This window comes from Pseudorasbora parva, chromosome 16, assembly GCF_024679245.1.
Source record: "Pseudorasbora parva isolate DD20220531a chromosome 16, ASM2467924v1, whole genome shotgun sequence".
Classification (NCBI taxonomy): Eukaryota; Metazoa; Chordata; class Actinopteri; order Cypriniformes; family Gobionidae; genus Pseudorasbora; species Pseudorasbora parva.
In genome coordinates this window covers 35,761,675-35,787,898 of record NC_090187.1, presented here as the reverse complement: position 1 = coordinate 35,787,898, position 26,224 = coordinate 35,761,675, and the positions used below count along the sequence as shown (strand labels likewise).

General features: G+C 37.5%; 4 protein-coding genes across 7 annotated transcripts; 1 reads left to right on the top strand and 3 right to left on the bottom strand.

Moving 5' to 3' along the window:
- Positions 1 to 662: 662 nt before the first annotated feature.
- Positions 663 to 3,999, bottom strand: bida (BH3 interacting domain death agonist). Of its 2 annotated transcripts, XM_067419795.1 has the most exons (5): positions 3,878 to 3,999; positions 2,649 to 2,929; positions 2,392 to 2,525; positions 2,191 to 2,311; positions 663 to 847 (listed from the first exon to the last, which is right to left on the bottom strand). In XM_067419795.1, the coding sequence occupies exons 2-5, from the start codon at positions 2,887 to 2,889 to the stop codon at positions 843 to 845; spliced, it is 501 nt and encodes a 166-aa protein (XP_067275896.1). In that variant the 5' UTR covers positions 2,890 to 2,929; positions 3,878 to 3,999; the 3' UTR covers positions 663 to 842. The 2 variants fall into 2 exon arrangements, with proteins under 2 accessions (XP_067275896.1, XP_067275895.1); XM_067419794.1 differs by lacking the exon at positions 663 to 847 and having other exon boundaries at positions 1,883 to 2,311.
- A 499-nt stretch (positions 4,000 to 4,498) lies between these two features.
- On the bottom strand, positions 4,499 to 10,632 carry wee2 (WEE2 oocyte meiosis inhibiting kinase). Its single transcript, XM_067419793.1, has 12 exons — positions 10,301 to 10,632; positions 9,639 to 9,893; positions 9,217 to 9,416; positions 9,094 to 9,148; positions 8,799 to 8,968; positions 7,357 to 7,478; positions 7,118 to 7,264; positions 6,902 to 7,000; positions 5,911 to 5,996; positions 5,558 to 5,728; positions 5,008 to 5,156; positions 4,499 to 4,880 (listed from the first exon to the last, which is right to left on the bottom strand). The coding sequence occupies exons 2-12, from the start codon at positions 9,882 to 9,884 to the stop codon at positions 4,745 to 4,747; spliced, it is 1,581 nt and encodes a 526-aa protein (XP_067275894.1). The 5' UTR covers positions 9,885 to 9,893; positions 10,301 to 10,632; the 3' UTR covers positions 4,499 to 4,744.
- Positions 10,633 to 11,019: 387 nt separating this feature from the next.
- On the top strand, positions 11,020 to 21,124 carry dennd11 (DENN domain containing 11). Of its 3 annotated transcripts, none has more exons than XM_067420534.1 (10): positions 11,020 to 11,717; positions 12,557 to 12,656; positions 13,252 to 13,410; positions 15,332 to 15,488; positions 16,294 to 16,432; positions 16,679 to 16,810; positions 17,824 to 17,974; positions 18,069 to 18,137; positions 19,017 to 19,208; positions 19,590 to 21,124. In XM_067420534.1, the coding sequence occupies exons 1-10, from the start codon at positions 11,333 to 11,335 to the stop codon at positions 19,615 to 19,617; spliced, it is 1,512 nt and encodes a 503-aa protein (XP_067276635.1). In that variant the 5' UTR covers positions 11,020 to 11,332; the 3' UTR covers positions 19,618 to 21,124. The 3 variants fall into 3 exon arrangements, with proteins under 3 accessions (XP_067276635.1, XP_067276637.1, XP_067276636.1); XM_067420535.1 differs by having other exon boundaries at positions 11,023 to 11,717; positions 19,323 to 21,124; XM_067420536.1 differs by lacking the exon at positions 19,590 to 21,124 and having other exon boundaries at positions 19,017 to 19,212.
- A 91-nt stretch (positions 21,125 to 21,215) lies between these two features.
- agk (acylglycerol kinase) lies at positions 21,216 to 26,165 on the bottom strand. Its single transcript, XM_067420533.1, has 15 exons — positions 25,914 to 26,165; positions 25,639 to 25,678; positions 25,437 to 25,516; positions 25,244 to 25,319; positions 25,040 to 25,132; positions 24,929 to 24,961; positions 24,748 to 24,842; positions 24,589 to 24,658; positions 24,428 to 24,507; positions 24,274 to 24,331; positions 24,048 to 24,195; positions 22,948 to 23,045; positions 22,778 to 22,848; positions 22,157 to 22,241; positions 21,216 to 22,066 (listed from the first exon to the last, which is right to left on the bottom strand). The coding sequence occupies exons 1-15, from the start codon at positions 26,021 to 26,023 to the stop codon at positions 21,935 to 21,937; spliced, it is 1,269 nt and encodes a 422-aa protein (XP_067276634.1). The 5' UTR covers positions 26,024 to 26,165; the 3' UTR covers positions 21,216 to 21,934.
- Between the last annotated feature and the right edge of the window lie 59 nt (positions 26,166 to 26,224).

Genomic DNA, 26,224 nt, shown 5'->3' with positions numbered 1-26,224 from the left:
AATATTAAAGAAAAACATACAATTTCCTAAATATATTTCAAGGTCACTGCTTAGTCCTTTTTTAAATAATTCTAACAGGAGCAGAAGGGCAGTTGTAAGCATATTTCACAAGTTACATATATTCTGAAGTACAGTATATACAACTTAAATATACAACTCACGAACCCTATTTAACTTAAAGCAAACTTTCCAAGATTCCAACTTTCCAGACTTTGCAAGATGGCAAGCCACTCTAAGGTGACTGAAACCCTGCGACACCAGGTTGTCCAGATGCAAAAGTTGGTCATTCCAAATCTGTAATTTCTAGAATATTGAAGCTTTACAAAGACACTCATTCATTCAAGTACCCAAAAAGATATGCAAGACCAATGCACGAGAGGACAGGACAATGCGGAGACTTTTAATCTGGAATCGGTTCAACACTGCAGCTGGAATTACTCACCAGTTCAGAGCTGAACACAGTAAGGATCTGTCTCGCCATATTGTGTCTTGTCATTTAAGAGAATTCAGACTGAATGCTCACTCTGCAGTGACCAAGCCTCTCATCAGCAGAAAGAATCAAAAGACTAGACTAACCTTTGCTGAGGAGCATGTTGTGTGAACAGAGGAGAACTGGTCCAAAGTTCATTTTAGTGATGACTGCAAGTTTAATTTATTTGTGTCAGATGAGAAAACATTATGTTCGGCTTCAATCATTTGGCATGGTTTTGGGGATGTTTCTGCAGCAGGGGTTGGGCCTATTATACAGCTACATCTCAGAACCTCCTTCGGCAACACGTGGTTCCTTCACTACGAGCGTCTCCAAATCAGCCCACAATTTTTATGCAAGACAAAGCCCCAGATCACACTCCAAAACAGGTAAAGCAGTTCCATGAAAGTGAGAACATTGAAATAATGAAATGGCCAGCCCAGAGTCTGATCTAAACCCCATTGAAAATCTAAGTAAAATCATTGGTGACAAAGTTATGGCTAAGAAACCCACTACAGTTACCAAACTGTGGAAGAGACTGGAAGAAGAGTGGCCCAAGTTCAGCCCGGAGCAGTGTGAGTATCTAATGATGTCCTGTGGCCACAGATGTGCTGAGCTCATTCAAAGCAAGGGCCTCTAATTTTTGACTGCTGTAAGCGTCACATTTTAGTTGTAATGTTTTTTTTATGCTGCATTGGTTATTGTTCTCTAATATTGATCACGGTGTTTTTGACAAAATAGGTTTTTGTTGAAGTACCTTGGTATTTTGTAAAACATGCTAGCAGAACAATACCACAGCTAATCTTCCTTCAAACTTCAAGCAATGAATATCAACAATATTTCTGAAAAAAATCTAATGTTTCTCAATTGTTCTCTAATTTTGATCGCCATTGTGAACTTGTTAAAGGGACATCAAAACACTAAAGGGGGTCGCACACCGGACGCGGAGCTCGGCGGCGCTCGGCGGCGCGCCATGTCTTTAAAATTCGAACACATTGTTTTCAATGAGTGTACGCACACCGGTGGCGGCATTCGGCGCCTGTCCGCGGCGACTCAGGAAGTTGTTCTAAATCCTGCCGCGCCACAGAGCGCCATTTCAAGGCTTTATATTAAAAGTATATTATCATTAAGGTATACTGATTTCAACCTTTGCTACAAGACACATTTGTTTTACATTCTGAGTTCAACAGCTTGAATAAAGTCTAAACATATTTTGGGGAAATGTATAATAAACGTAGCCTTTTAAAATGTGCGCGTCTGGTGTGCGATACCTGAGACGCTGCGTGGCGCGCCGCCGAGCGCCGCCGAGCTCCGCGTCCGGTGTGCGACCCCCTTAAAAGTTAGCAGAAGAGATGAATAATACACATTTTCTCTTTATTTTGATTTAATATTCAAATTCCTGATAAATCGGTATTATTTTTCCATGGCAGTTAAAGAAAAACTGCCTAACAATAAAACTTAACATAAAAAAAACTGTTTCACACAGTATTAAAACAAAGTAATGAAAAAAAGTTAACTTTAACAATAAAGAAAAGGATAAAATCATTTATCTTTACGACATGTACTTTTTTTATTTTATTTTAAATTTTTTATAAAAACATTCAAAAAAATTTGGAAGGTTTAGAATAAGTGCGATACAAATGTCATCAGGGATCAGCTGGATCCGAAATACTGCACCACAGTGCCATAAAGGTTGGACAGAAACCCAGGCACACGCTCACAGACTGTCTTCATGAGCACAAAAGTGAAGGCCATCTCGACAAGTTCCTTCTTAAATTCTTTGGCTCCGGCCACCTGGCGAAGTAAGCCCTGTACTCCATCAGATAGATGTGTGGACCAAAGCTGCAAATGTTTAAGAAATATTGTGAGATACGAGTGTTAAATGATGCCAGGTTTACCATGCTTAGAATCATTGGTCTTACCTGCGTTGGACAAGTGCTCAGTTTCTTGGTCAAATGGTCAGCGGCTTGGAACAGGACTCTCTGCTCAAGAAGGTCTGCGATCCTGATCAACTCTGCAGCCATTTCCCTTGCTGCCTGAGCCTCTACAGCGTTGACTGAGATGGAGATACATCAGAGAGGAGATTACATCAGAGAGTACATTAAAGTTAACCAACAGACAATAGCAAAAATAGAGTAGTGTTAATATAACTCAATTGAACATATAACATTAAAAATACCTGGCAGATGAGGCTGAACATGATTCTGAAGTTCATGTAAGAGATCTCTGTAGGTGACAGAGAAACTATGTCCATCGGTTTGCAAATCTCCATCGCCCTCAATATAAGCGTGATTGGTAGGCAGCTTTATTTGTTCATCAAGCTCACTTTTAAGCTCACTATTTTGGCAGCCTTTTTGCTCAAAGAAGGAAAGGAGCAGCAGGGAACAGTGAGGAACATTGAAGTTTCTGTTGCAGTCCATTGCACAAACCTGTAAAGTGCCTCATACAGGAGCTCTGCAACTAAAGAGAAACACAAAAGCAGTTAGTTTCATAATCATGACAAAAACAATACTAATACATTTATATTTTTTTTAATACATCTCTAGAGGCCTAATTCGTTATGTTTTCCCTGGAAATTGAACCTATGATCTTGACATTGCTAATGCCATGTTCCACTGTTTAAGCTACAGGAACACCTGTATACATTATCATAATGTATAGCTGTATATAAAAACAAGCCTATAGATAGCTAACCGTTATAGTTTGTCAAACAAACGGAAACATGCAACTTAGTTCATGGTTGTGACGACGGTTGGCTTGTAATAAGATGATAAAATATCCAAACTCAAACCAGATAACGTTAACATAAATACGAATGGTTAATTAGTGGCTAGCTAACATTACTCTGTAGAAGATGTGGGCTAATTTTAGTGACACTTAGAAGAATACAAATGTAATTGTATAAAGCGCGTTTAGCTGATTCCCGAAGATCCGTTTCAGAATATTCAGATAAAAACAACGTAAGATCAAAAAAGAAGTCGCTAAGGACGGCACAAATTGATACCAAGATGAAGCTCAATGATTAACACAGTTAAAAAATAAAAATAAATAAATAAAAACCAGCCAGATGCAGCACATTTCTGAACATCATCGCGTGCATACATAACGTTACACAGTATAACGTTAGTTCAGTCAAACTTGGAAGCGTGAAATATTTGTCTAGGTAACTCAATCCAGGTAAATAAAATAGAGTAACTTTAGACACGTGGTGGGTGTTTATATTTAAAGAAACTGCATAAACTGTTGTAACATTATCGAAACAAACCATTAGGCTACGATCTAGTAGTAAGAGTACCATGGAGGTGTAACAACCAACGTTATGTTATATATTTTTGACGCAAATGTTCAAAATCGTATATTGCCAACTATACTTTCTTTTGAGTGAAAGAAGAAACATTCGTTACTTACGTAGACTTTCAGTCAAAATACCGGTGAAGCATTATCTAGCAAAAAAACAACAAACAAACACACAGTTTCGTGACGATCAAATCCCCGCCTTAAATGTGACGCGTTACGCACGAGGGCGTGGCCTTGATCTGGCGGCCGGAATTCGGAGATTCCCCTGTAGAGTCGGTAAACATTGTTAGGTGGCATTAAAATAATTTAATTGTTTTTAAATCCACTGAGAATGCAAAGTTAAACAGACTTAAAAGTCTCAGTTTATGATGACTTAGTTTTCAACTGATCTGCACTTGCACTGGAGAGAGGGGTTTTTGGAAACGAATTTCCCCTTCTGCTAGACTGCACTTGCCAGATAAGAAATTCTGAGGAATTGGGTAAAAATGTTACTATTAATAAGCTCAATTGTGTCGGATTTAAGCTGTACAGCTTTTATTTATGCTGATAGAACTACATTTAAGACATCATGGGCTTCTCAAAGTTTGCTGTTTGAGAACATCTATGACTAATCTTCTAGGAGAACCATCTCAGTCATACTAAAACATTTTTCTTGTGACGTGTGATGCTGCTGAACCACTCGCAGATTTGAAGGTAAATAGGTGACGTACAATCCACAGAATCACTCAGAAAAACATTTAAAAACTTTATTTACAATTAAAATGCACTGCCTATTTGACAAGATACATTTGGCATTCAACAGTAAACCTAAAATATGTGCCGATTCATGCACCAAATAAAACAGCAGTGGCAGTGTTCATTTTTGATACAAGTCAGGTTTACCAGTGACATGCTGAGTAATGCAGAAGTATCGGACTACTGTATTCCAGAAATTAATTTTGTAGGCATGTTGAGATGCAGTACATGACAAATTCAGTGCTAGTAACCAGGGAAGCCAAAGCTCATGGAACGGGCTGCACTTCTACCCACAAGCTTCCTCCTAGCTCTCGGAAGAGACCCTGGTTGGGAAGACTGCTGGGGTGAGGTAGCAGCCAGTCTAGCTTCCTTGAGTTCTCTAAGTAGAAATAAAAAGCATTGCAATAAATACCTCAGCATAATTGATTATTTCAAGGACGTAAACAAGACAAGTAGTGCTACCTTGTGAAAGATAGTAATAGAGAATAGTATGCCAGGTAACTTACCTTTCCAGCATAGCCGTTCTGAACTTTTCTACATTTAGCTCCTTGCGAAGCTGTGCAGTCAGTTTGCCGGCTCTCTCCTTGCACAGTACATCATGCCGACACAATGCAGATGCAGAAGGCCTTGTTGCAGGATCAGGATCTAACATTGTCTATCAAATACAAATGTATTGTCCTTATTATGTTTTCAATCTTGTCCTTAAACAAACAGGTAAACAAAACTTGTTTCCAGCACATTTATAGGAATTCTTCAGAATAAAAACTACATTTCAATCATCACTACGTGACGGTTGGTTTTATGCCCTCTGCTGGTGGAATGAGTAATTTTTTGTAAACCACCCAAGACTAATACTATTCTATAATAAGAATTCTCATGAATATGCTGGTGGGTTTGAATGGGGGTTTCTAGGGTTTCTTAGAATAGATACATTCAGTCTTTGAGGTCAAGATTGAAAACCTAATATGAAGTCAACTGAATATTACAGGAACTTAACCAACTGTGTCGGAAAAAAAAAAAAAAAGAGCCTGTCAGATGTGCTTACTGAAACAATACCTTTAAAAGGTCTTTAAAGGGTGCTGGTAACTCCTGGGGCAGGCTGGGTAGCTCACCCTGCCTGAGGGTATGCCAGTTGTCTCCATTCTGAGGAAGTGGTGGAGCTCCAGCAGCTAACAACAATGTAAGGCCCAGAGCAAAAATATCTGCTTTAGGAAGATGTGTGTAGTCCTGTGAAAAAAAAAAGCAGCCAGAATACATAAAATGATTTTTTTTAAAAAGAAAGAAAGAATACAGTCACAGCAATAGTTGGTCACATCCACAATCGTCTTTTGACACTCATAGCCATTGCAAACAAGATAACCTCTGCAACAAATTTGAACACACCGAGATAGCTCAAACAGATATTGTACCTCTCGCAGGACCTCATAGGCCAGGAAACGACTATCCCCTTCCTCTACCTGAGGGCTTGAGATGGATGTTACATGACCCAAGTCACCTAAAGAACAAGAGACCCGTGATATTAGCTAGCTAATAATGATGATGAGTCAAACCAGTGACATTTAATTTTCACTTCTCTGGTGGGCTGCTTTGACTGTGTCAGTGCTTATTTTTGTGCACACAACAGGTAATCATGTCAGCTGGACCAAAAGTTATGCTACAACAGCAATATGCGAAATTTGTTTGGCTGAACGCTGAAATAATCATAAATTTGTTGCTGACCTGAATATGTAATGATCTATCCCCAGAGTTAGGCAAGTCCATACATACCATTTTTATCTCTGTGCGTGCCATAACTCTGTCTGACACACCCACCGCTATCCTAGCTTAGTAGAAAGACTGGTGGTAAACGGCTCAATCTAGCCTAGTGCTTAAGTGACAAAATAACGCCAACATTTTCCTATTTACATGTTGTGATGTGTATGGTTACATCCTGTACTTAGGCCGATGGAAAATAAAGTTGCGATTTTCTAGATGGATATGGCTAGGGACTATACTCATTCCTGCATTAAAAAAAATAAAGAAACTTTGCTGCCGTACCATGGGTACAATGATATTACGCAGCGCCTGAAAATAGGCTAACTTCCGTTAACATAACGAATGAGACAACCTGCTTGCACAGAGCATGTTAGGGGGACTATTTTCAGACATGTAAAACATTGTTTTAGTTATTTGTGTTGCCGTTATTTGTCACTTATTGAGCAGTAGGCTAGATGGAGCCGTTTAACTCCAGTCTTTGTGCTAAGCTAGGCTAGCGGTGGGTTGCTGCAGACAAATATATATAACAAACTAAATAAAAATGGTAGACTTATCTAACTCTGGGGGATACAGTGAATAAGCTAAAGCCCCCAAAAGTCAGCATGTTTCTTTAAGGATTAAAAACGTGGACCAGTAAGAAGATACCAATTTTATATACAACTCCAGAGGGGCTTTCATCCTCCTCTTCACTATCTCCCTCTCCACCAGCACTCGAGCTGGGTCGACAGCAGATGAAAATATTACCTGAAAACGATAGAAACTTAAGCATGTGCAAGTCAAAAAAAAACAAAAACAAAAAAATCCAACTTTTCATTAAGTGGTAGAGGCATGTGGAAAAACAATGAAATAGACAAAACTCACTGGGTTTAATGTCAAGGTGCACTAGGCCTGAGCTGTGGATGTACTTGAGCCCCATGGAGACCTGTAGGAGCAGATCCCTTAACTCAGGAACTCTGAAGTACTCCCCTTGCTCCTCTTTTTCAGTTATAGCATCATGGACACTACCACCTAAAAGATAAAAAATCCAGTGTAAAAAAAAACAAATAAACAAACAAAAAAAAAAAAAAACCCAATCCATTTTGCATTGTGAGCTTTCTTACCATCACAGTACTCATTTTGTATAATCATGTGGTCATCTTCAGCCCATGCAGAGTAGTATCGGACAACATGAGGGTGATGGCCCAACACCGCATGGGCATACACTTCCTTTAAGGCTAACTGCCTGAAAGATAAAGGAACTTGTTTTACATTCAAAAATCTTAACCCAACTACAAACAAGCCTGGTTCCACAGACAGGGCTTAGACTAAGCCAGGATTAGGCCTTAGTTAGTTCAATTAGGATTATTTGACATATTTGAATATATCAGTGTCAGTGCATGTTGCCTTCAACAAACCGCTCAAACATGCTAGTCTGGGTCCATCTTAAACCTTGTCCATGAAACTGGGACAGAATTGTTCACCGATACAAATAGGTTTTAAAATGGAACCTTTTCACAGACTGTGATGACGCATTTCCACAATTATTGACATTGCAAATCTAGTTAGGTATTAATTTTCACAAAAAAAAAAAAAGTATCATTTTAATGCTATACTCATAACTACTGTTATATTATATACCTTGACAGTAAATTACAAAAGAAAGAAAATAAATTAGCACTGCTTTCTAATTCAATGACTGAGGGAATGACAGGAAATTTGACTCTCTCTTCTGACTCCTGTAAGCCATCTCCAGTGTGACATCAATTAGTTAATTAGAAACTCTTGAAGCATCGAAAATACATTTTGGTCCAAAAAAAAAAATATATATCACAAAAACTACGACTTTATTCAGCATTGTCTTCTCCTTCGGGTTTTTCTTCAAACCTCAAATAAAGATTCAAATGGTTATGAATCAGCGTATAGATTCATGATTCGGGTCGCATGTCAAACTGCTGAAATCACGTGACATTGGCGATCCAAATCATGAATCAATACGCCGATTCATAACCGTTTGAATCTTTATTTGAGGTTTGAAGACAAACCCGAAGGAGAAGAATGCTGAATAAAGTCATAGTTTTTGTTATTTTTGGAACAAAATGCATTTTCGATGCTTCAAGAGAGTCTAACTAACCATCTGATGTCCCATATGGACTACTTTGATGATAATTTTATTCCCTTTCTGGACATGGACAGTAAAGTGTGCATACACTTTCATACGCTCTCAGACTAAATATAAAATATCTTAAACTGTGTACTGAAGATGAACGGAGGTCTTATGGGTGTGGAAAGACATTAGGGTGAGTCATTAAATGACATCAATTTCATTTTTGGGTGAACTAACCCTTTAAGAGTTTATATTCTTCCCTCTTTTGCAAAGTCATGGAAATTTCATTGGCTATCAGAGCAAAAGGGAATACACAAAATGACATTTGCTGCCATCTCCCAGCCACCATTATAAGTTCACCCTACTATGACGTCTTCTGCTTCTGAGAAGCCCAGTAATGTGAAAAGGATCCATTTTGGAAAAAGAAAAACACCAAGCACTATGGCAGTGCTGACTCACTCATTGGCAGAGCCTGCAATTGGCCTGCGCGAGCGCTTGATGGCGTACATGCAACCATCCAGTCTCTTCACACATCGATACACGGAACCAAACTCGCCCACGCCGATGCAGCTCAGCTCTAGAAACTCACTCTCGTAGCGTGACAGCATGAGGGATGACACTGCTGGCCTCTAAAGGCCAACAGATGGGAGACCATGTGAGAACACAGATTTGCCAAAGCTTCCGGCGGGATTATGAAGTCTTATAAACCTACTACATAAAAGACTAGGATCAACTATGGGGTTTGAAACCATACCTTTGAGGGAAGGAAGAAATGTTCATCCTCTGATGAGTTCTGAGTGTCTGGAGATCTGTTGAAATAAAGGTACTTTAATATAAACCCAGTTCCACAATGGGCGTTGTTTAAATAAATTGTTACCTTTGTGCATCATCTTCATAATCATCACTCCTTTTGCTCTTCCTCTTGTGGTGTTCACGATTTCTGAGCACCGTGTCAGGTGTGAAAGGGTTAACATTCACTGAGGGCACGCAGTCAAAAGCAGTAGGCAAACAAAGGAATCTTTGACTGCGACATGGCTTGCTGCTAGAGCAAGGGAGGGTTGATTTAGATAGCAAACTCTGTAAATGGAGGAAGTTGGATTATATAAACAGTAAATATAAATCTTTATAGTGTCAGATATACAGGTATTGCTAATACAAAAGCATAGCGTACCCAGACAGCAACATGGTGTCGGCCCAGATCCGGGCCACATCTGGTACATGTAGATTTCAGGATGTCGCTGTCTGGGTAGACCTTCATTGCATCAAAGTTCACATGAAACTAAAGCGCTGGAAGATTACCTTTGGTGTACTGGGTGAGTCACAAAGCCGGAGTTTTTTCCACGCAGCATACGGTATGGGAGAAGTGGGGATGGAAGGGGAAAGCGTGATACTCCTGGTGCGGTGGCGCTGTACCCGGGGTGTCTGACAGGGGCTTCTGAACAGAACACTTCTGTGTGCCCATTCATCAAAGCTATTGTCACTGCTGTCCTCCTCCCCACTGCTGGAGAAGTTCAGGTGCTGTTGTGTTACATTCAGAGAGGCCATTTGAGACCACTGCAATACAAAATAAAATAATTCACACAGACTTAAGAACAAATGGGGTTTAGAATGGCAACTAATACAATAAATTAGCAGTCAATGCGATAACAACTAGAAAGAAGAGTGACAGATGGCCAATAAAATTACTTATATGGTGTATATGGGTTTATTAAAATGTATTACAGTAATTGAGAGCTTCAGGTTTACGTTTACACATTATGTGTTTGGAAAAAAAGAAGAAGAGATGGCTGGGCTGGCAAACAATCACAATTATGTTATCGGATGTTATATGAGAGCAGTCTCCTTAGCTAGGCCTCAAAGGGCCTCATATTTTTATTGTGCATATAGCAACATATTTACACTTTCTCCTTTCAAAATATAGAGCTTATGGTCTTTTGAACATAAATACAGCTCCCACTTACCCTGAGATGAGCTTATGGGCGACCGCGCTTGACCTAGCCGCGCCTAAGTTAATGAGGTCCTTTAACTATGGGCGGAATGGCTCGACCATTAATTAACTCCGCTAACTAGTATCAAGCCTTTATGCTTGCCTTCACGTGCTATCGGAATGTCCTACTCCCACTTCTAAAGTCGTGATTACGAGCTCATCGCATTCAAATTTTGACTTGAGAGGGCGTTCGTGTCCAACTTTTTAAACTAGAAAAGTTGCTCATTGACATTTGGGGGCTTTAAGGTAAAACATAAAATAATTTTTATTATTTAAATGTACTAAATACTTCAAACTACATATGTTTTATTGAATAAAGTGATATTTCGAATGTATCAATTTTTTTTAAAAAGGGAATAATGCACTTGGACACAAAAGTTTTGTGCCCAAGTACATTATTCCCTTTTAAAATATAAAACTATGACTCATCATTGACCTGTCAGTCTTTTAGTAGCCTAAAATATGTCACATGCTTTAGAAAAACAAAAAACAAAAACAAAAAAAAAACATCGAAATCACTACTACACTACTTATCATCAAACATCTATCTAGCCCTCTACAACAATATCGACACTTTCAAAATACATTTATTTATTTGAATAGAAAACATTTAAAAAGTTACATCTATGGTTACACTTATTAAACATGAATTCTAACTGTAAAGGGAAATTATTTATGGTCGTTAAAAGTCGTCATCATATTTATTTTAGGGGACTGCGCACACAATTAACATCATACTCGTTGTATTTATTTTTCGGGTGGTAGGAGGTTGATAACAATAACCATAGACCTTTTGCACCACGTGAGCGGAAGTTTGTGACATCATCACAACAGTGTACGCCTGGGTAGCGTCTGTTACCCTGTCTGTATTACTACATTTAGGGATTGTTTGAATTCTAAGCGCTATGTTCCGTGGCATGCGTGGCGTTGGTCGCTCCGACTGACCGCTCTGTACCGAGTGCGACGACTTTGTTTATTTCTTCGATAGTCAATATCGGAAAACGCTATGGTTGAGCAGTCGGATCGCGCCCCGCTGCTGGACTGGGAGGAGGTTCCCCCGGCCGAACTTGCCCCGTCGATTCCATCACCGGAGACTGGGGATTCAATACAATCCGGTCTATCGAGTTACCCGACCGAGGGCAGTGTAGAGGCAGATATCTCCTTAAACAGAAGCCCAGCGAGACCGAATAGTGTAACAGCTGTTCCAGATGAAAGTGCACATTCTCCCTATAAACACAGCGGCCCGGGAGGAGATGCTTCTGCCACCGATGAAGAGGGAGACTGCGCCTATCATGGACTGTCAGTCAGGGATCGGAGGATCACTGGGTCTGGATGGGAAGAAAAAGATCAGATTGTGGCTGTGTTTGTTGTGACTTTCGACACCAGATCGGGTGAGGTTAATCATGCTGTAAAATTACTTCACTGGGTAAAAAAAAAAAAAATGTAGATGTGGCAGTCACAAAAATGGAAATTCAGAGATGAAGATGAAGAAAAGGAGAAATCTTTAAAATATCTAGTTCAAAAACTTCTTAGAATTGTAATGCAATATATATATATATATATATATATATATATATATATATATATATATATATATAAACACATTTCTACAAGTATTTTGAATGAATAAAAATAACTTTTCTGCACAATTTAAACAAAAAAAGGTCTAACGGGGTCAACAAAATGGAATGCTGTATGTTAGTTACTCTGAAAGTTTTCAAATGATTAGTTTAATAAAATATAAACAATATATTTTGAATATTTCAAATATTATTCATTTTGTCTCCGCTGTTTGGTCTTTAATAATAAGAAATATTATGCTGAACCACTTATGCCTACATTCCTTTTTCCAAAAATGTCAGACTTTTAAGAGACACAAAACATATCAAAATAGCTTTTAATTCAGAAACTGAAAACTTGATCATCATATGATAGAAGTTTGCAATAATACAGAGGCATCCCAATTTTGTTCCATTTGGGAAATGTTTTAATTGTGTTATAATATCACATGTAAGGACATTTAATAGAATATCCTTATAATAGAATAGAAGTGAGAGTCGTATAAGTCATCCAGCTTACTACTGTACTGTTCTTAGCCAACTTCCTCTTTTGCTTCTAGGGAGAAAGTCATTTCGAGAGTTTTTGTGTTGTTCTGCAAACAGAATTTGACTAAAACCTGGTCCAACAGCTTTACACTTGTTTACATAGGCTCACGTTGTGTCTTTTACAGGGAACATGATAGAATGGTGCCTACCTCAAGATGTGAATCTGGAGGGAGTAGAGTTCAAGTCGATGGCCAGCGGCTCTCATCGGATCTCAAGTGACTTCATGTGGGAATCTCTTTCTTAAATCCCATTGCATTTATTAGGGCTCGAAGGCAATTGTAACATTTTTAACCTTTTCCTACATAACGCATAACAAAATACTGCAAACCTACCGTCCTATAATAAACATTTGATTTAACTGCGCTAAAATAAGTAAAACGAACTAAAAAAAACGCTTTTTCTAAACAAATTAAGATTTTTTTTATTTATTGAAAATCATAAAATTCAGATTAGATTTAGTCATGCAGTTTTTATTTCATATGTAGTGTTACATTTGCCCTGGACCTTACATTATAAAAGCCTTAGTTTTATGGTATCTTTCTGTTAATTATGTTACATTTTAACCAACAACCTAGAAATGGAATAAATGTTTTGAATCCAAATATTGTCCATAAAAAAGTGAACTTGTGTTGTTCTTGTGTGTTGTTGCTTCCAGCCACATTTGTAATGTTTGTTTGTCACATTCATCAAGATAATTTGTAATCGCGAGGCAAACTGTTTGATTAGTAGTATTTTCATACTTGCATTCAAACAGGTTCATTTTGTGCACAAAGCTATACATAGTTGAATCCAGATTAAACATGCTTGTCTTTTTTTGTAGATATTTCCGTAAAGGCTGCTACTTTGGACTAGCGTGCTTTGCCAACATGCCTGTGGAAAGTGAGCTGGAACGAGGAGCTCGGATGAAATCTGTAGGGATTTTGTCTCCTTCTTACACACTGCTATACCGTTACATGCACTTCCTGGAGAACCAAGTCCGGTGAGTCACATGTTACCTTCTTATGTCTCCTTCTCTCACTCTTTTGCACGCATCATTGCTATTTTAAGATGTTGTTATGAATTAAACATAAGCTCTGAGTTACATGTGATGTTAGAGGGAAGTTGTTTAATTTGAATTCCATCTCTTCAATCAGTTCAAATGCAGCATGCTGAAACTGCAATATAAATCCACACTTCTCAATCCTGTTTATAATTTCTGCTGTCTAGTTTCTGACTCTAAATAAAGCATGTCCCTGTTAAGTGCAATGCATTTCATAACACCATTTAAAACTAGGGTAGGCAATTTCAGAGTGGCTAGCAATAGCAAACTAGCTTTAAAATCATAAGATCCCACCCTTGCTTCAGAGCATCTTCAAAGCAACACCTCCTCCAAAACACATGAATGCGAATAGGCAGAACAGAGTCCGCAAAGCACCATGAGATGGCTTTAAATTACCTCATGTCTCAAAGCACACAACATTACAATAATAATGAATGTAAACAAATTAAAGGGTCATGAACCCCCTGTTTCAGCAGCAGCCAGTTCTCGCCAGAGTTTTGAAAAATTATATAAAAGTGGGCGTGATTTTGCAGCAGAGTGGAGGGGGATGAGGGTAGACCGGGAGACTGATAGCACATCAACAGTTTTTGATTTTATTTGATTCATCAATAGACCATTTTATTCAACTCTCATTGAAAGCATCAAAGCTTCACACAAATGCACGCTGCAATTTACCATTAGATTACATGCAACTCAATATACACATGGTTTTGTAAGCTCACTGTTACACAAATACATTTATATCCTGTGACAGCTACAATTCAATGGGCAAGTAAATACACAGCCATTCGCAATTTGTTCTCTGCTTTGGAAATATATATGAACATGCCGATGCATAACTTTGATAACCGTTGAGGCTTATTTTGTGGAGTTTTTATAAGCCATGTGGTCGGTTAAATGGTCGTAAAGAGCGGTTACACTGACAGTGTGGCTGAATCGCGTTTGTGTCTTAGACTCAGAATCTATGGTCTGCAACGCAGACACTCATACAAAACAAAAACAACTTGTTTTTTATCCATTAATGCATCTCTCACTTACTGTATGTGATCTCACAGTTTGAAGTGCCAGTCAGAGAAAATTATCTATCAACGCGTGCTTTCATTAATAGTTAAAATGCATGCTGTCATGAATTAAGCAGTGCGTCTTCTCATAGGATAAAGACATGCAGTCTCATAAATAAGAGTCTCATAAATAACGTGAGACACCGATAAGTCATCGCTGTACTATGGTATGAGAAAACGCCATAGCCTATGATGTTGACATGAAGACGAATTTAAACCAGTAAGTTGAAAATGGAGCAAAAAGGTTGCAAATTAACTAGTTTTCTCATACATTCAAAACTAACAGACGGTAGCACAGTCTTTCATGATGTTCAACATGCATACTTCTGTTAAAATCTCAGAAAATGTGGGTTTCATGACCCTTTAAAGTGTTCTGACTTGTACCACCTGACTGGTGAAGCTTCATTTCGCTGTTGATAATGTTGCCATAGAAATGCATAATCCCCAGTAAAGGCTTTGGACTCACACACACACATTTTTTGTTTAAAAAAAAAGAGTACATACTTTTAGGGCGTAGTGTATGTAGGAGAATTGGGATGCAGCACAGATGAGTTTGATCAGAGTTTGAGCAAATTTTTGCAGGACAGTGGTCCTCACAACTGAATTTGAGGAACCCTGATTTAGCGTCTCCAATTAACTTATACTGCTTGGTTTTGATTTGCGGGGGAAACCGGGTGAAACCCACGCAGACACTGAAAGAACATGCAAACTCCACACAGAAAAGACTCCTGGCTCAGCCGGGAAAATTGTTTATGAAAAACATTGCTTACCCTAGCTTTTATTCTGCAAATGCATTACAGGCACCAGTTGCAGTGTCCAGGGCAGTACTCTCCGCTGGAAGCTTTCTATGAGGATAAAAAGGCAGTGTTGCCCACAGGAGGGAACGGTTTGGTCACCGTCTGCCCGACCAGCGCTCTTGGACCCTTAGTCAACCGCTGCATGCATCCAGAAATGAAGGTTTGAAGATATAACCCAGTATTATGTCACCAATCAAAGCTTCATCTTTTTGAAAGAGTTCTTTTAAATATATATTTTGATGATAGTAGTTTTAGATAATACTTTTTTTTTTTACATTATTTTTTTTGGTTTCTGAAGAAATCTAGGCCAGGCCACTCAGGGAATTTTGTGTTACGGATTAATCAGGGTGCATTACTTCTGCACCTCCTAGCAGCAGCGTAAGCACGGGAGAGTTCAGTTTTGTGAGAGAAAAAAAGAACTCTTGTGAGACAAATTTTCTTGTGTAAAAACCACAATATCCTCTATTGTTAAAGAATAATTCCATATGAGGAGATACTCTTGTTGAAAAATATGCTGATGTATACATCAGCTCAGAACTAGACTTAGTTATGCTGTTTGTTGAATAAGGCCTTGTTCAGTCCGTCTTGAATATGCACTTTCTAAATCCATGTTTATGATATTTTTGGTTACATACAATTGCTGGTAAATGTAATAAAATGTAATACTATAATTTGTGAAATACACAAAAAGTACATCAAATTATAAATAACATAAAGTTGAAAATATTACAAAATATGAAAACTGAAATTGCTCTTTGAATTTTGAATAATTGTAATATGCACGGACAAACCTATCAGAGGATTTTAAAGATGATACTAGATTGAATGACCACTTCTATTAATCAGCTAAATGATCATGATAATTGACTGATTGGACCTAAGTCAGGGTCACGCCATATTGATTTTAACATAGATAAAAACAAGTTTGTGAGGGAACAAGTTTGCTCTTCTCTGTACACAATTAGATCACACACCCGGCTGGCTGCATGTCCCAGTTCATCCGATTCTTTGGAGAGCAGATCATGGTGCTGTGGAAGTTTGCTTTGCTCAGAAAACGGATCCTTATTTTCTCTCCTCCCCCTGTCGGTGTGGTCTGCTATCGTGGTGAGAGAGGAAACCCACTTACATACACACTGACACATGACTACTAAAATATATGGAGATTTCAGTGTCAATAGATTATCTACATGCACTTGCCAATGTCTTGCCTTTGTCATTTAGCTCATTAATCAAGCACGAATGGAAATGATTTGTGCATTTATTTTAATCTGTAACTAAACTATATAAATCCAGGTGTTTTCACATTTAACTCATGATTATTCGTGTTGTGTAATGTTTTGCATCCATCAGTATACTGTTGCTGCTGCCTTGCTAATGTGTCTATTCCTGGGATGGGCTTGTCTGTTCCGGAGTTCCGCCCCTTCTTTTACATCAATGTTGCTGACATCACTGCTCTTGAGGCTGAGCTGTCTTATGTGGCCTGTAAGTGTCTCAGTGAATAGAACGAGTGAAGTTGGTAAAATTCATAATTCCATAGGCACAAAATGGTTTAACCATTATAAACACTTTAATCATTGTAAACAAAATGTTAAATAACATTTAAAGGTGCCCTAGAATGATTTGAAACAAAATGTTAAATTGTTCTCTGATTGTTCTCTAAATTGTCCCTAGGATGTAATGCTCTGTTTTTGCCTTATTTGGAAGAGTCATGAATATTAATGTTGAGCTCTGCTCTGATTGGCTTATTTCAGCAGCTCACAGCACACAGCAGTTCAGTTGTTCAGCGAAGCGGCTTGTGAGTCCTGACCGTCCTGACAGAACACAGACCGACTGAATGGCACTTAAGCAGAAACCCTCAAATGGAGATTGCTAAAATGCATCCTACTTGTTTATTGGTGTTTTCAGTTTATCTGCACACGCGCGTGAGAGAGCTTGCGTCCATATGGTTGCCAGATTGGACATGTTTAGGTAAAACACTGCAAGTTTCTTTTTACAGAAAAGCTCTGTTTGGGGGATTGAAATGACTGAAATCTGGCAACCGGATCTGAAAACACATATAAACAAGTAGGCTGCGTTTTATTAATCTCCATTTGAGATGTTTTGCTTAGTGTCATTCAGTCAGTCTGTGTTCTGTCAGGACTCACGAGCCGTTTCACTGAACTGTGGTGAGCTGTGAGCTGCTGAAATAAGCCAATCAGAGCAGAGGGTTGTAAATTTATAGGGTTGTAAATGGACCTGTAAAACTGTATTTGGACAAATTTTGCTATTAAATAAGCCACATACCCTCTATGTAGATATCAGAGAACAATTTAACATATTATTTCAAATCATTCTAGGGCACCTTTAAGTTCAGCATGAGCATAGTTTTTGATTGGTCCTCAAAAAATAAGAACCTTTTCCTCCAACATGAGTATTAGTTGGTAAATTCAAAAAAGAAGAATGCACTGTAACATAGTATTAGTAAGAATAAATCAGTGGAGTGTGATTTTTCGCAGGTACAACAGAGAAGATATTTGAGGAAAAGAAGGAGCTGTATGATGTCTACATTGACAACCAGAATGTAAAGACACACAGAGAGAGCCTTCAGCCTCTGCTTAGACTCAACAGTGCGGACAGAGAGAAGTACCGCAAGCTCTGTGAGCAGAGGTACACCAGCCTTTTAAAATCTGAAAGGCACGAGGGGGGGAAACACATGAAAACATAATTCCACAGGCATTTGATGATGTTGATATTGTTGTAGGCAGATGCTGCTGTACTCTCAGGAGGTGGATGGAGACTGCACATCTAACGAGGAAGACCTCTTCATTTTGTACGTGATGTAATTACACACCTCAGTTTATCACATCAGCAGTTTTAGTGGGACAAAGAAAGTGTTATAAAGTTGAAGAACAACTCAGTACATGCTTTATGAAAAGAGTTTAAGCTTTAGGCTTAATGAAACGAAATATATTATTTGGAAATAGATGGCAAATTAAAAAAAATGCAATACTATATTTTCATATTTTAATTGTGGATAGTTTTTAAAAATATATTTCTCTTTCTACACTGTTTTTTTTTTTTTAAAGAAGTCTCTGTTGTTCACCAAGGCTGCATTTATTCTACCAAAAATACAGTGAAAACAACAATATTGTCAAATATTATTATAATTTAAATATATATTTTAATATATATGAAAAATCTTATTAAATTAATTTATCCCTGTAATGGCAAAGCTGAATTTTCAGCCTCATTATGCCACATGATCATTCAGAAATCATTCTAATATGATGATTTGGTGCTCAAAAACATGTTGAAAACAGTCGATCTGCTTAATGTTTGTGGAAACCATGAAATTCCAAAATAACACTTTTTTTTTTAAAGATTATAAATGTCTTTGCTGTTACTTTTGATCAATTTAATGCATCCTTGCTGAATAAAATTGTTGGGTTAAAAAAAAAAAACAAACTTTGACCCTAGATTTTTGAATGGTAGTATATTTGTTGTACATGTAAATTGCATAGTAATGCGTTACATTGGGTATGTTAATAACATCAAGCAACTATTTCTTGAGTGTCTAATATAATATACATCTAAAGCTGTGTAAAAAGCACATTGTTTTTCTGACATATCAGTTTATTTGTAGCTTTTTGTTGTGAAAACCAATGGAAAAATGATTCTGTAATTAATCTGGACGGAATTTGTGATCCAGGTTCTTCATGGAACAGAACAACAGAATCTTCCAGACCCTGTCAGAGTTGGCGGGGAGCGCTGATCCTACCTTGACTGCTGAGCACGTGAGAGCCATGGGGCTGGATCCTCAGGCCGACCGCGGTTTTCTCGTCGACCTGCTGGAAATCTACGGCATCGACGTCATGCTGGTTATCGACAACCCCTGCTGCCCGTAAGACTCTCTGTCTCTGCCGCTCTCTCTGGAGCCCATTTTCTATTAGGGCCATAACACACTGCCTACTGATTACCTGCTTTCTTTTCTCTTTCTCTGGCGTGGCTATCTCAGGAGCCATTCCTGACGCCTCTGGACCACACTGATACTGCCAACACCAACAAGGTGCAATCTGACTGCAGGCTTTTTGTGCACTTTGCGGCCAGTCAATCCAGTGACGTCTTTCTGCTTGTCCGTTTGTCTGCCTGTGTGCTTCGTATCCTTCCAGCCATCTTGGATTTCTTCTCGACTCTGCCTAAGCTTCTTTCCAAAACATGATCTCTGTGCCTCTCTCTACTGCTTTTCAATCTGTGGTCTTCAGTTGTGACTTTGTTCTTCTAGCCAGTGCTGTCTGGGGGAACTGATGTGACGTCCCCGGTGGATTTAAATCTGCTTCACTTGGACACCAGAGAATTGGAAAAGCAACTCTCACTTCCTGGATCCACCTGGTAAAAACGGTCTGCTTTGAATGTCATATCTGTATATTTCTAATGGTTTTATGGTTGTTGCATATTACGCACTACTGTGATGGTGAAGATTGTTACAATCTCTGCCACATTTTTTTTTTTTTACTTAATCATGTCCATGTGAACAGGCATTTCGTTTTGGGAAAAAAACTGGCATCTGTCAGTGTGTTTGTTGTGTTATTTGTGATATATTATGCATGAACAAGGAGACACAACCAGTTTTGCTACTGTAGTTTGGCACAGAATTTGTATGAATGGGAATAAACGACACTGAAGAAGGTTTTCAGTCATTCTTATCTCACTCCTCAAATGTTAACTGATGAATGTGACTGTCATTTCAATGCTGTCTACGCCTCACATTTGCTGTTATTACACTGATGAAATGGAGCCTAAAATGTGTGTTTGTTCATGCTGGACAGGCCTTTTATCACCATCACCCTTGGCTGATGCACATATGATGCAAATGGACACAGAAATGTTGCATTCATCTTTTTGAGTCACTTAATTTGCTCTGAAGAAATGAATGTGATTCTATCTTGTCTTTGTCATTAGTGAATGATCATGATTATTACTTGTGAAAGACTTAGAATTTGTATATATTTGGGGTTTCTTATTTAAATGTATTTGGGTTGATCATTTCAGAATAACAGCATCAGAATGGCCTCACAAGGCTGATTGATTGTGAATTTGTGTGTTTATATGTTCATCCTGTGAAAATCCAAACTTGGATGCTTAATTATTTGCAGAGCTGCATTATTATAGGGTAAATTTAAAAGAAAATTTAAATGAAAAAGTATTCACTTGACCTATTCAGTTTACAGTTTAAAGTCAGCATTTATCTAAATTTCAACCTGCTAACAAAATAACAGTGACAGTTGATTTCTTAGGAATGAGTGCAGGCACTCAGGTTTGTAATGGTTGGATGGACAAAAGTTCTTTAAATTGTTAAATAAAATATTTAAATAATACTGTTGCTTATAACCTAGATTTGCTTAAATATGAATTTTGTTTTTACATTTCTTCTCTATCAGAGAAATTAAGAGAACTTCTCTATTATACATTTTTTCAAATCCTCTTGTAGGATGTTGGTTGGTTATTTAGTGTCTGATTGTAAATGATTGGAGTGTAAATTAAGCAGCCATGTAACAATTGTACAGTTTGAATTGTCTAGTATTGTGTATGTAAGATATTTTTGTGCGTTATCTAAGTGTTACACAAGTCTTTGTCATAATAACAAGCTAAATGAATGTTGAGTTTTACTCTGCTGGTATCACAAAGCACTAGTGTAATGCCTCTGTCTTACACACTACCTATACAGAAATATGAACTAACAGCATGTGTCTGTTGTTTTAAAGCCAGTGATTCTTATTCACTGCCATTTTGAAATAAACGGTTCTTTCTTTTCTATCACATGCTTTGTCTGCACAGTATTTGGAGGTAGTAAAAAACCAAATAACCTAAAACATCAAAAACGCATGGAAAAGTCTTTAAAAACAAGAGGTTGATAATGTCTTTATTTCTTGGTCCTTATCTGGTCAAATATTTACAGTATCATGTATTATTTCTTAAGCAAATTCTAGAGACATGTTTGCACTCTCAAAAAAAATCTCTCAAATAACCACTCTGGACTATAATAAGTTAATAACAGTATGACAACCTCATCCATGCTGTTAAAAAAACCCAACATTTATGAGACATAAACTTACTTTAACACTTTAAACTGCCTTTTCATTACAGGATTACTTCACCCAAAAACTAAAAACTTGTCAATTACTCACCTCCACGTTGTTCCAAACCCGCAAGACTTTCGTTCATCCTCGAAAGACAGGTGAAGATATTTTAATGAAATCTGATTTACAATCTCTTTATGAACTTTTTGAAGCTTAAAAATGGGAGTTGTGTAACTGTCTATATGAGGGACAGAAAGCTTTCAGATTTAATCAAAAAGATCATCATATATGTTTTGAGGATGAATGAAAGTCTTACAGGTTTGGAACGACATGAGGGTGACTAATTTCACTTTTTGGTGAACTATCCCTTTAAGGTCCACAGAACACAAGTTGTTCAGTTAGCGAGTGATGATTTATGACAACTCAAAGGTCATTTGACTCCACTGGTTTGTTTTCCAGTTTCTCTTTTGTAGTTTTATGAAAACGTCTCAAAGAATCAGCAGTCCTCTCCAGAATTCATTACATAACCACCATTATCACGGCACTATCATCACTGAGCCTGTGCAAGCTGCTCTCTGCGCTCTGCATTGCAAAAGAACCTCAGTTTCCGTGGCAACAGTCTCACTTCCACAGACATTGCCTCATATTCCTCATTGTCAATGTCATAAAATCCAGCACCCTCCTGTGGACAGGAGAAGAAAAGCAATAGATGAAAACGACTGTATCACAGCTTAGAACAATTGTGAAAAATCGGTTCCAAAAATATACTGACCTCTGGGAGATTGAGACAGGCAGCACTGGCTTCTAACTGCAAAGTATTTTCTATGGACTCCATTGGGTTGACTGCTTTCTTAGTCCTGCATGGCATAAGTCAATATTCATTAATGTCCACAAATTGATTCTTTAGGGGTTATAAAAGACGTTATAAAAGTTCAGATGGCAAATTAAAAACATATAATCATTAAGCATTCAAAATACAATACAAACTAGCATTTTATCTCACACAAAAAGCTATGTTTATTATTAATTATATTTTACTGAAAATAAATAAATGTTGGAAAATACATGATTTATTTAAATTGACCATGAAACAAAAATGGACAATTCTTATGTTTTATGGAATACTGCAGTGCTTATTATAAATTATTTATCCTGTCCACATAATAACTTTTGTGCTATTGTAATCTTTATTTAGAATAACTGCCTTCTCTCAGAATAACTATCTATTCTGATGACTATTTTACTCAGATATTCGTCACAATAGGGAAGAAAATACAACCACAACTTCTGTTTCATGGTGATTTTTATATAAAAGTAATAGAAGTCAGAATAGTTCAGCAGAAATGCAAAAGTGCAACTGATTCAATACTGCTTTCTTGTGAACGCCACTCACCCCTCAGTGATGAACTGACCAACTGTGAGGGAGTCTGGGTCCAGAGTTATCAGCATAGAATCGTCCACACGCTGAAGACAGTAGACAATAACATCAGGACAAAACCTCAAGGCTGTATTACATTTAGATATACAAAATATTCCAATAAAGAGTACAATGTCAGTACTCACTCTCTTCACAGGGTTCTTATTGTGTGTGATAACTGAGAGCTCCATCGTGGAAATCTCTTTGCTCTCCCATCGCTCTGGCTCGGGCTCTTCCGGTGGCGCTACCAACACACACGGATTCAAACAAGAATTAAATGCTAGTTATATACACAGATACACAATAATTGCCCTGGTCTGCTTAGCAATAAGTCCGAACCTGTTTTGAGACAATATAGATTTTGACATTTTAATCAATTCTCATTTTGAGGGTGGCGCGGTGTTAACCTCTCCGAAATTGCTTTCCCTACCTTTAAATCCCAAGAATCAATTTGAGTCGGTTTTCATAAATCACATTAAGCTTACTGCCTTTTTTTTTTAACTTTTGATATGAAAAAGTTTCAGCTTTCATTGAATTCTGTCAATTTTATAACAAATTCAAACAATAAATGTGATTTTGGTGTTCTTTAATGTAGTGTGACAGATCGCTGAACCCGCCTCAGTTTAAACCGCATGTGAGCCAATCATCTCTTCCTCTTTACTACTACCTATAATTTGAAATAAACATGAATGAACAGCAGAAAGTGTGTTGAAAAGGAAACCGTGCTAAAATTAATGATAGCACAATGTTCTAGAGAGGAGAATTTTGCTAAATATATGGACTATAGGCTGTTACATATTAGATTTTTATTTAATCTTTTATTTAATATTTAATGTTTAATTAATTGCAAATTATTTTGTATGATAGCCACCATTTAAAAATGTATATAAAAACTAATTAGAATTTACCAATAATTATGTCATTAAAAAGTTATTATAATGTTAAATGTTTGTCTACAAATCAGTTGTTAACTTAACATTCAATATTAGAGTTATGTACCAGTTGACAGGGTTCCCTGTAAAGTTTACAGCATTAGTTGAAAGAGATGTGGTTTTATTTCAGAAAGATTATCATGTACTGTATCAGATATATAAAAATTAACCGATACCTAATTAAACTGAATCAAAATCAGTTTTGAATCGCAAGCATCCGAATCAAACTGACACGTGAAATTTGTGTCAATGCCCAGCCCTAATTCATAGGCTATGTTCTGTATAAATTCATATTTGTAAAAATGATTTAAAACCTTCTATCGGTGGGTTCCAGTAGTTATTGAGTCTGCGGTAGATTCGGTAGAGGAGGTTTGGCCGGGGTGGTATTTCAGTGGACAGGTCAGGTGGACGAGGTACAGGAGCCAGAAATGACAGGGACGCCTTGTGAATCTGTGGCCACTCCTGTAGGAGAGAAGATAGTCTGATTAATCCACTACTCACTGTAACTGAAATATGATCACAGTCAACGACTGCACTCACCCTAAGACTACTAAACCAATGTGCAGCTCTCGTTTTCAAGGGGCCAAGGTACCAATATCTTGATAAGGAAGAATCAAATTAAATCACGTTAGAAATACACATTCGCATTTTGTATTTAGTTATGCTGTAATTAAAAAATGAAGCAGAAGCATACTTGCTAATAGAAGAAGCGACATCTCTAAATGCACCCCAACGTAAGCCTAATAAAGCAAACACTGGCTGCTCCTTCTCCCCCTAAGAACAGAATTACACACTGTGTGAAAGAATGAAAATAGTCAATGCTGTCAAATCTTGAGCTCTGCCGGTCAAATTCACTTTTATCTGCAGAACATCCAGTGGAACCGTTTCTCCTTTCAGTATTGACAGGGTTGCTGAGGTAATATGCCTGAAAATCCAGAAACATCGAATTACATTTGATCACAACAAACATTTTGCCAAATAATTGTCTTTGTGAAGTGAAATCATGAGACTTACTGTACTTTGTTGTCTGAAACTAGGTGCAAACTTTGACTTAGGGAGTTACTGGAACCCAGAGGAATGAAACCGATTGGTATTTTACTGAAGTTTTCCTGTGGTTACAGTAGTTCAAATTCAGAAAACATTGAAATGTTCAATATAACAAAGTATCAAAATTGTATTTATTACAAATAACTACCTCATCTGCTCTGCGCAGTAGGCCAGTTATCACCTGTGTGACATACAAAGCATGAAAACATGTCCATGTGCTCTAGTTGTCAGAAACCACTTTATGAATATTGTTTTGTACCTCCTGTAATGTCCCATCACCACCAGCAATAATCAGCATGTCTGTTTGCTCCATCAATTCCATGAGCTTTTTTGCCTGGCCTTCATAATCAGTCTGTTACAGGACAGAACAACAGATTGCAAGCAATCAAAATGTTTAAAAAATGCATTCCAAAAAAATTTAAAAAACAAAGCAAAAATAAAAGGACATGGCATAAAATTATACCTTCACAACTTTAACCTCCATACCAGCCAAGTGTAAAATGGGAGCTGCATTCTTCTCAAACAAACTATTGGCTTTTCTGTAGAGGAAATGCAACTATGATAATGCAAACACACTGACATGGCTAAAAAAATCTATGAAAAACCGAAACTGATTTATGACACAGTGAGGGACATAAATCAGCATATAATCGTACCCTTTACAGGCAGCAGGATTCAAAATGACTGTGGCTTTCTTCAGATGCTCCTGGGGTCCAATTATCTGATGACCAAATTCCTGTGAAATCATGAGATACAAAATATTTCAATGTAGGGAACCGTAGGGTTCTGGACATTATTACTTTAAACAAATCGGATATTTAACTGGAGAAAAAAGTTCTTTATAAATATAAGCCTCACCCTGGCTTCTATACATGCTTCTCGTCGCAACACACTGTCACTGTGAAAAAGTATTATAATTAATAAATACATCAAATGAGTTAAAAGATAGATCGACAGACAGAGAGATAGATAGATAGATAGATAGATAGATAGATAGATAGATAGATAGATAGATAGATAGATAGATAGATAGATAGATAGATAGATAGATAATATACATACAATATACATAGACAGATAGAAAAAATATAGAAAGAAACACAAATATACATAGATAGATAGAAAATACAAACCAGTGCTTTCCATACAACCAGTGTCCTCCATATGACAGCACACACACAGCTAATGTGGACTTTTTCCAGTGATTTCTTATAGTCCGAAAAACTTTTACCACCCGAGCCATTATTTGCTATATACTAGCTTTCTAGATATCCAACTGAAGGCAAAACGAGTAAGACTAAATGTAGATCTTCACCGTTGACATTCCATCGTTCTCCCAAAGCATGACCGGTGCAACAACAATATTCCTCCCCAAGGGAAATATCAGTTCCGCATCAATTTAGTCGTAAACTGTTCATAATTTCCTATCTTGTTGTATGCAATA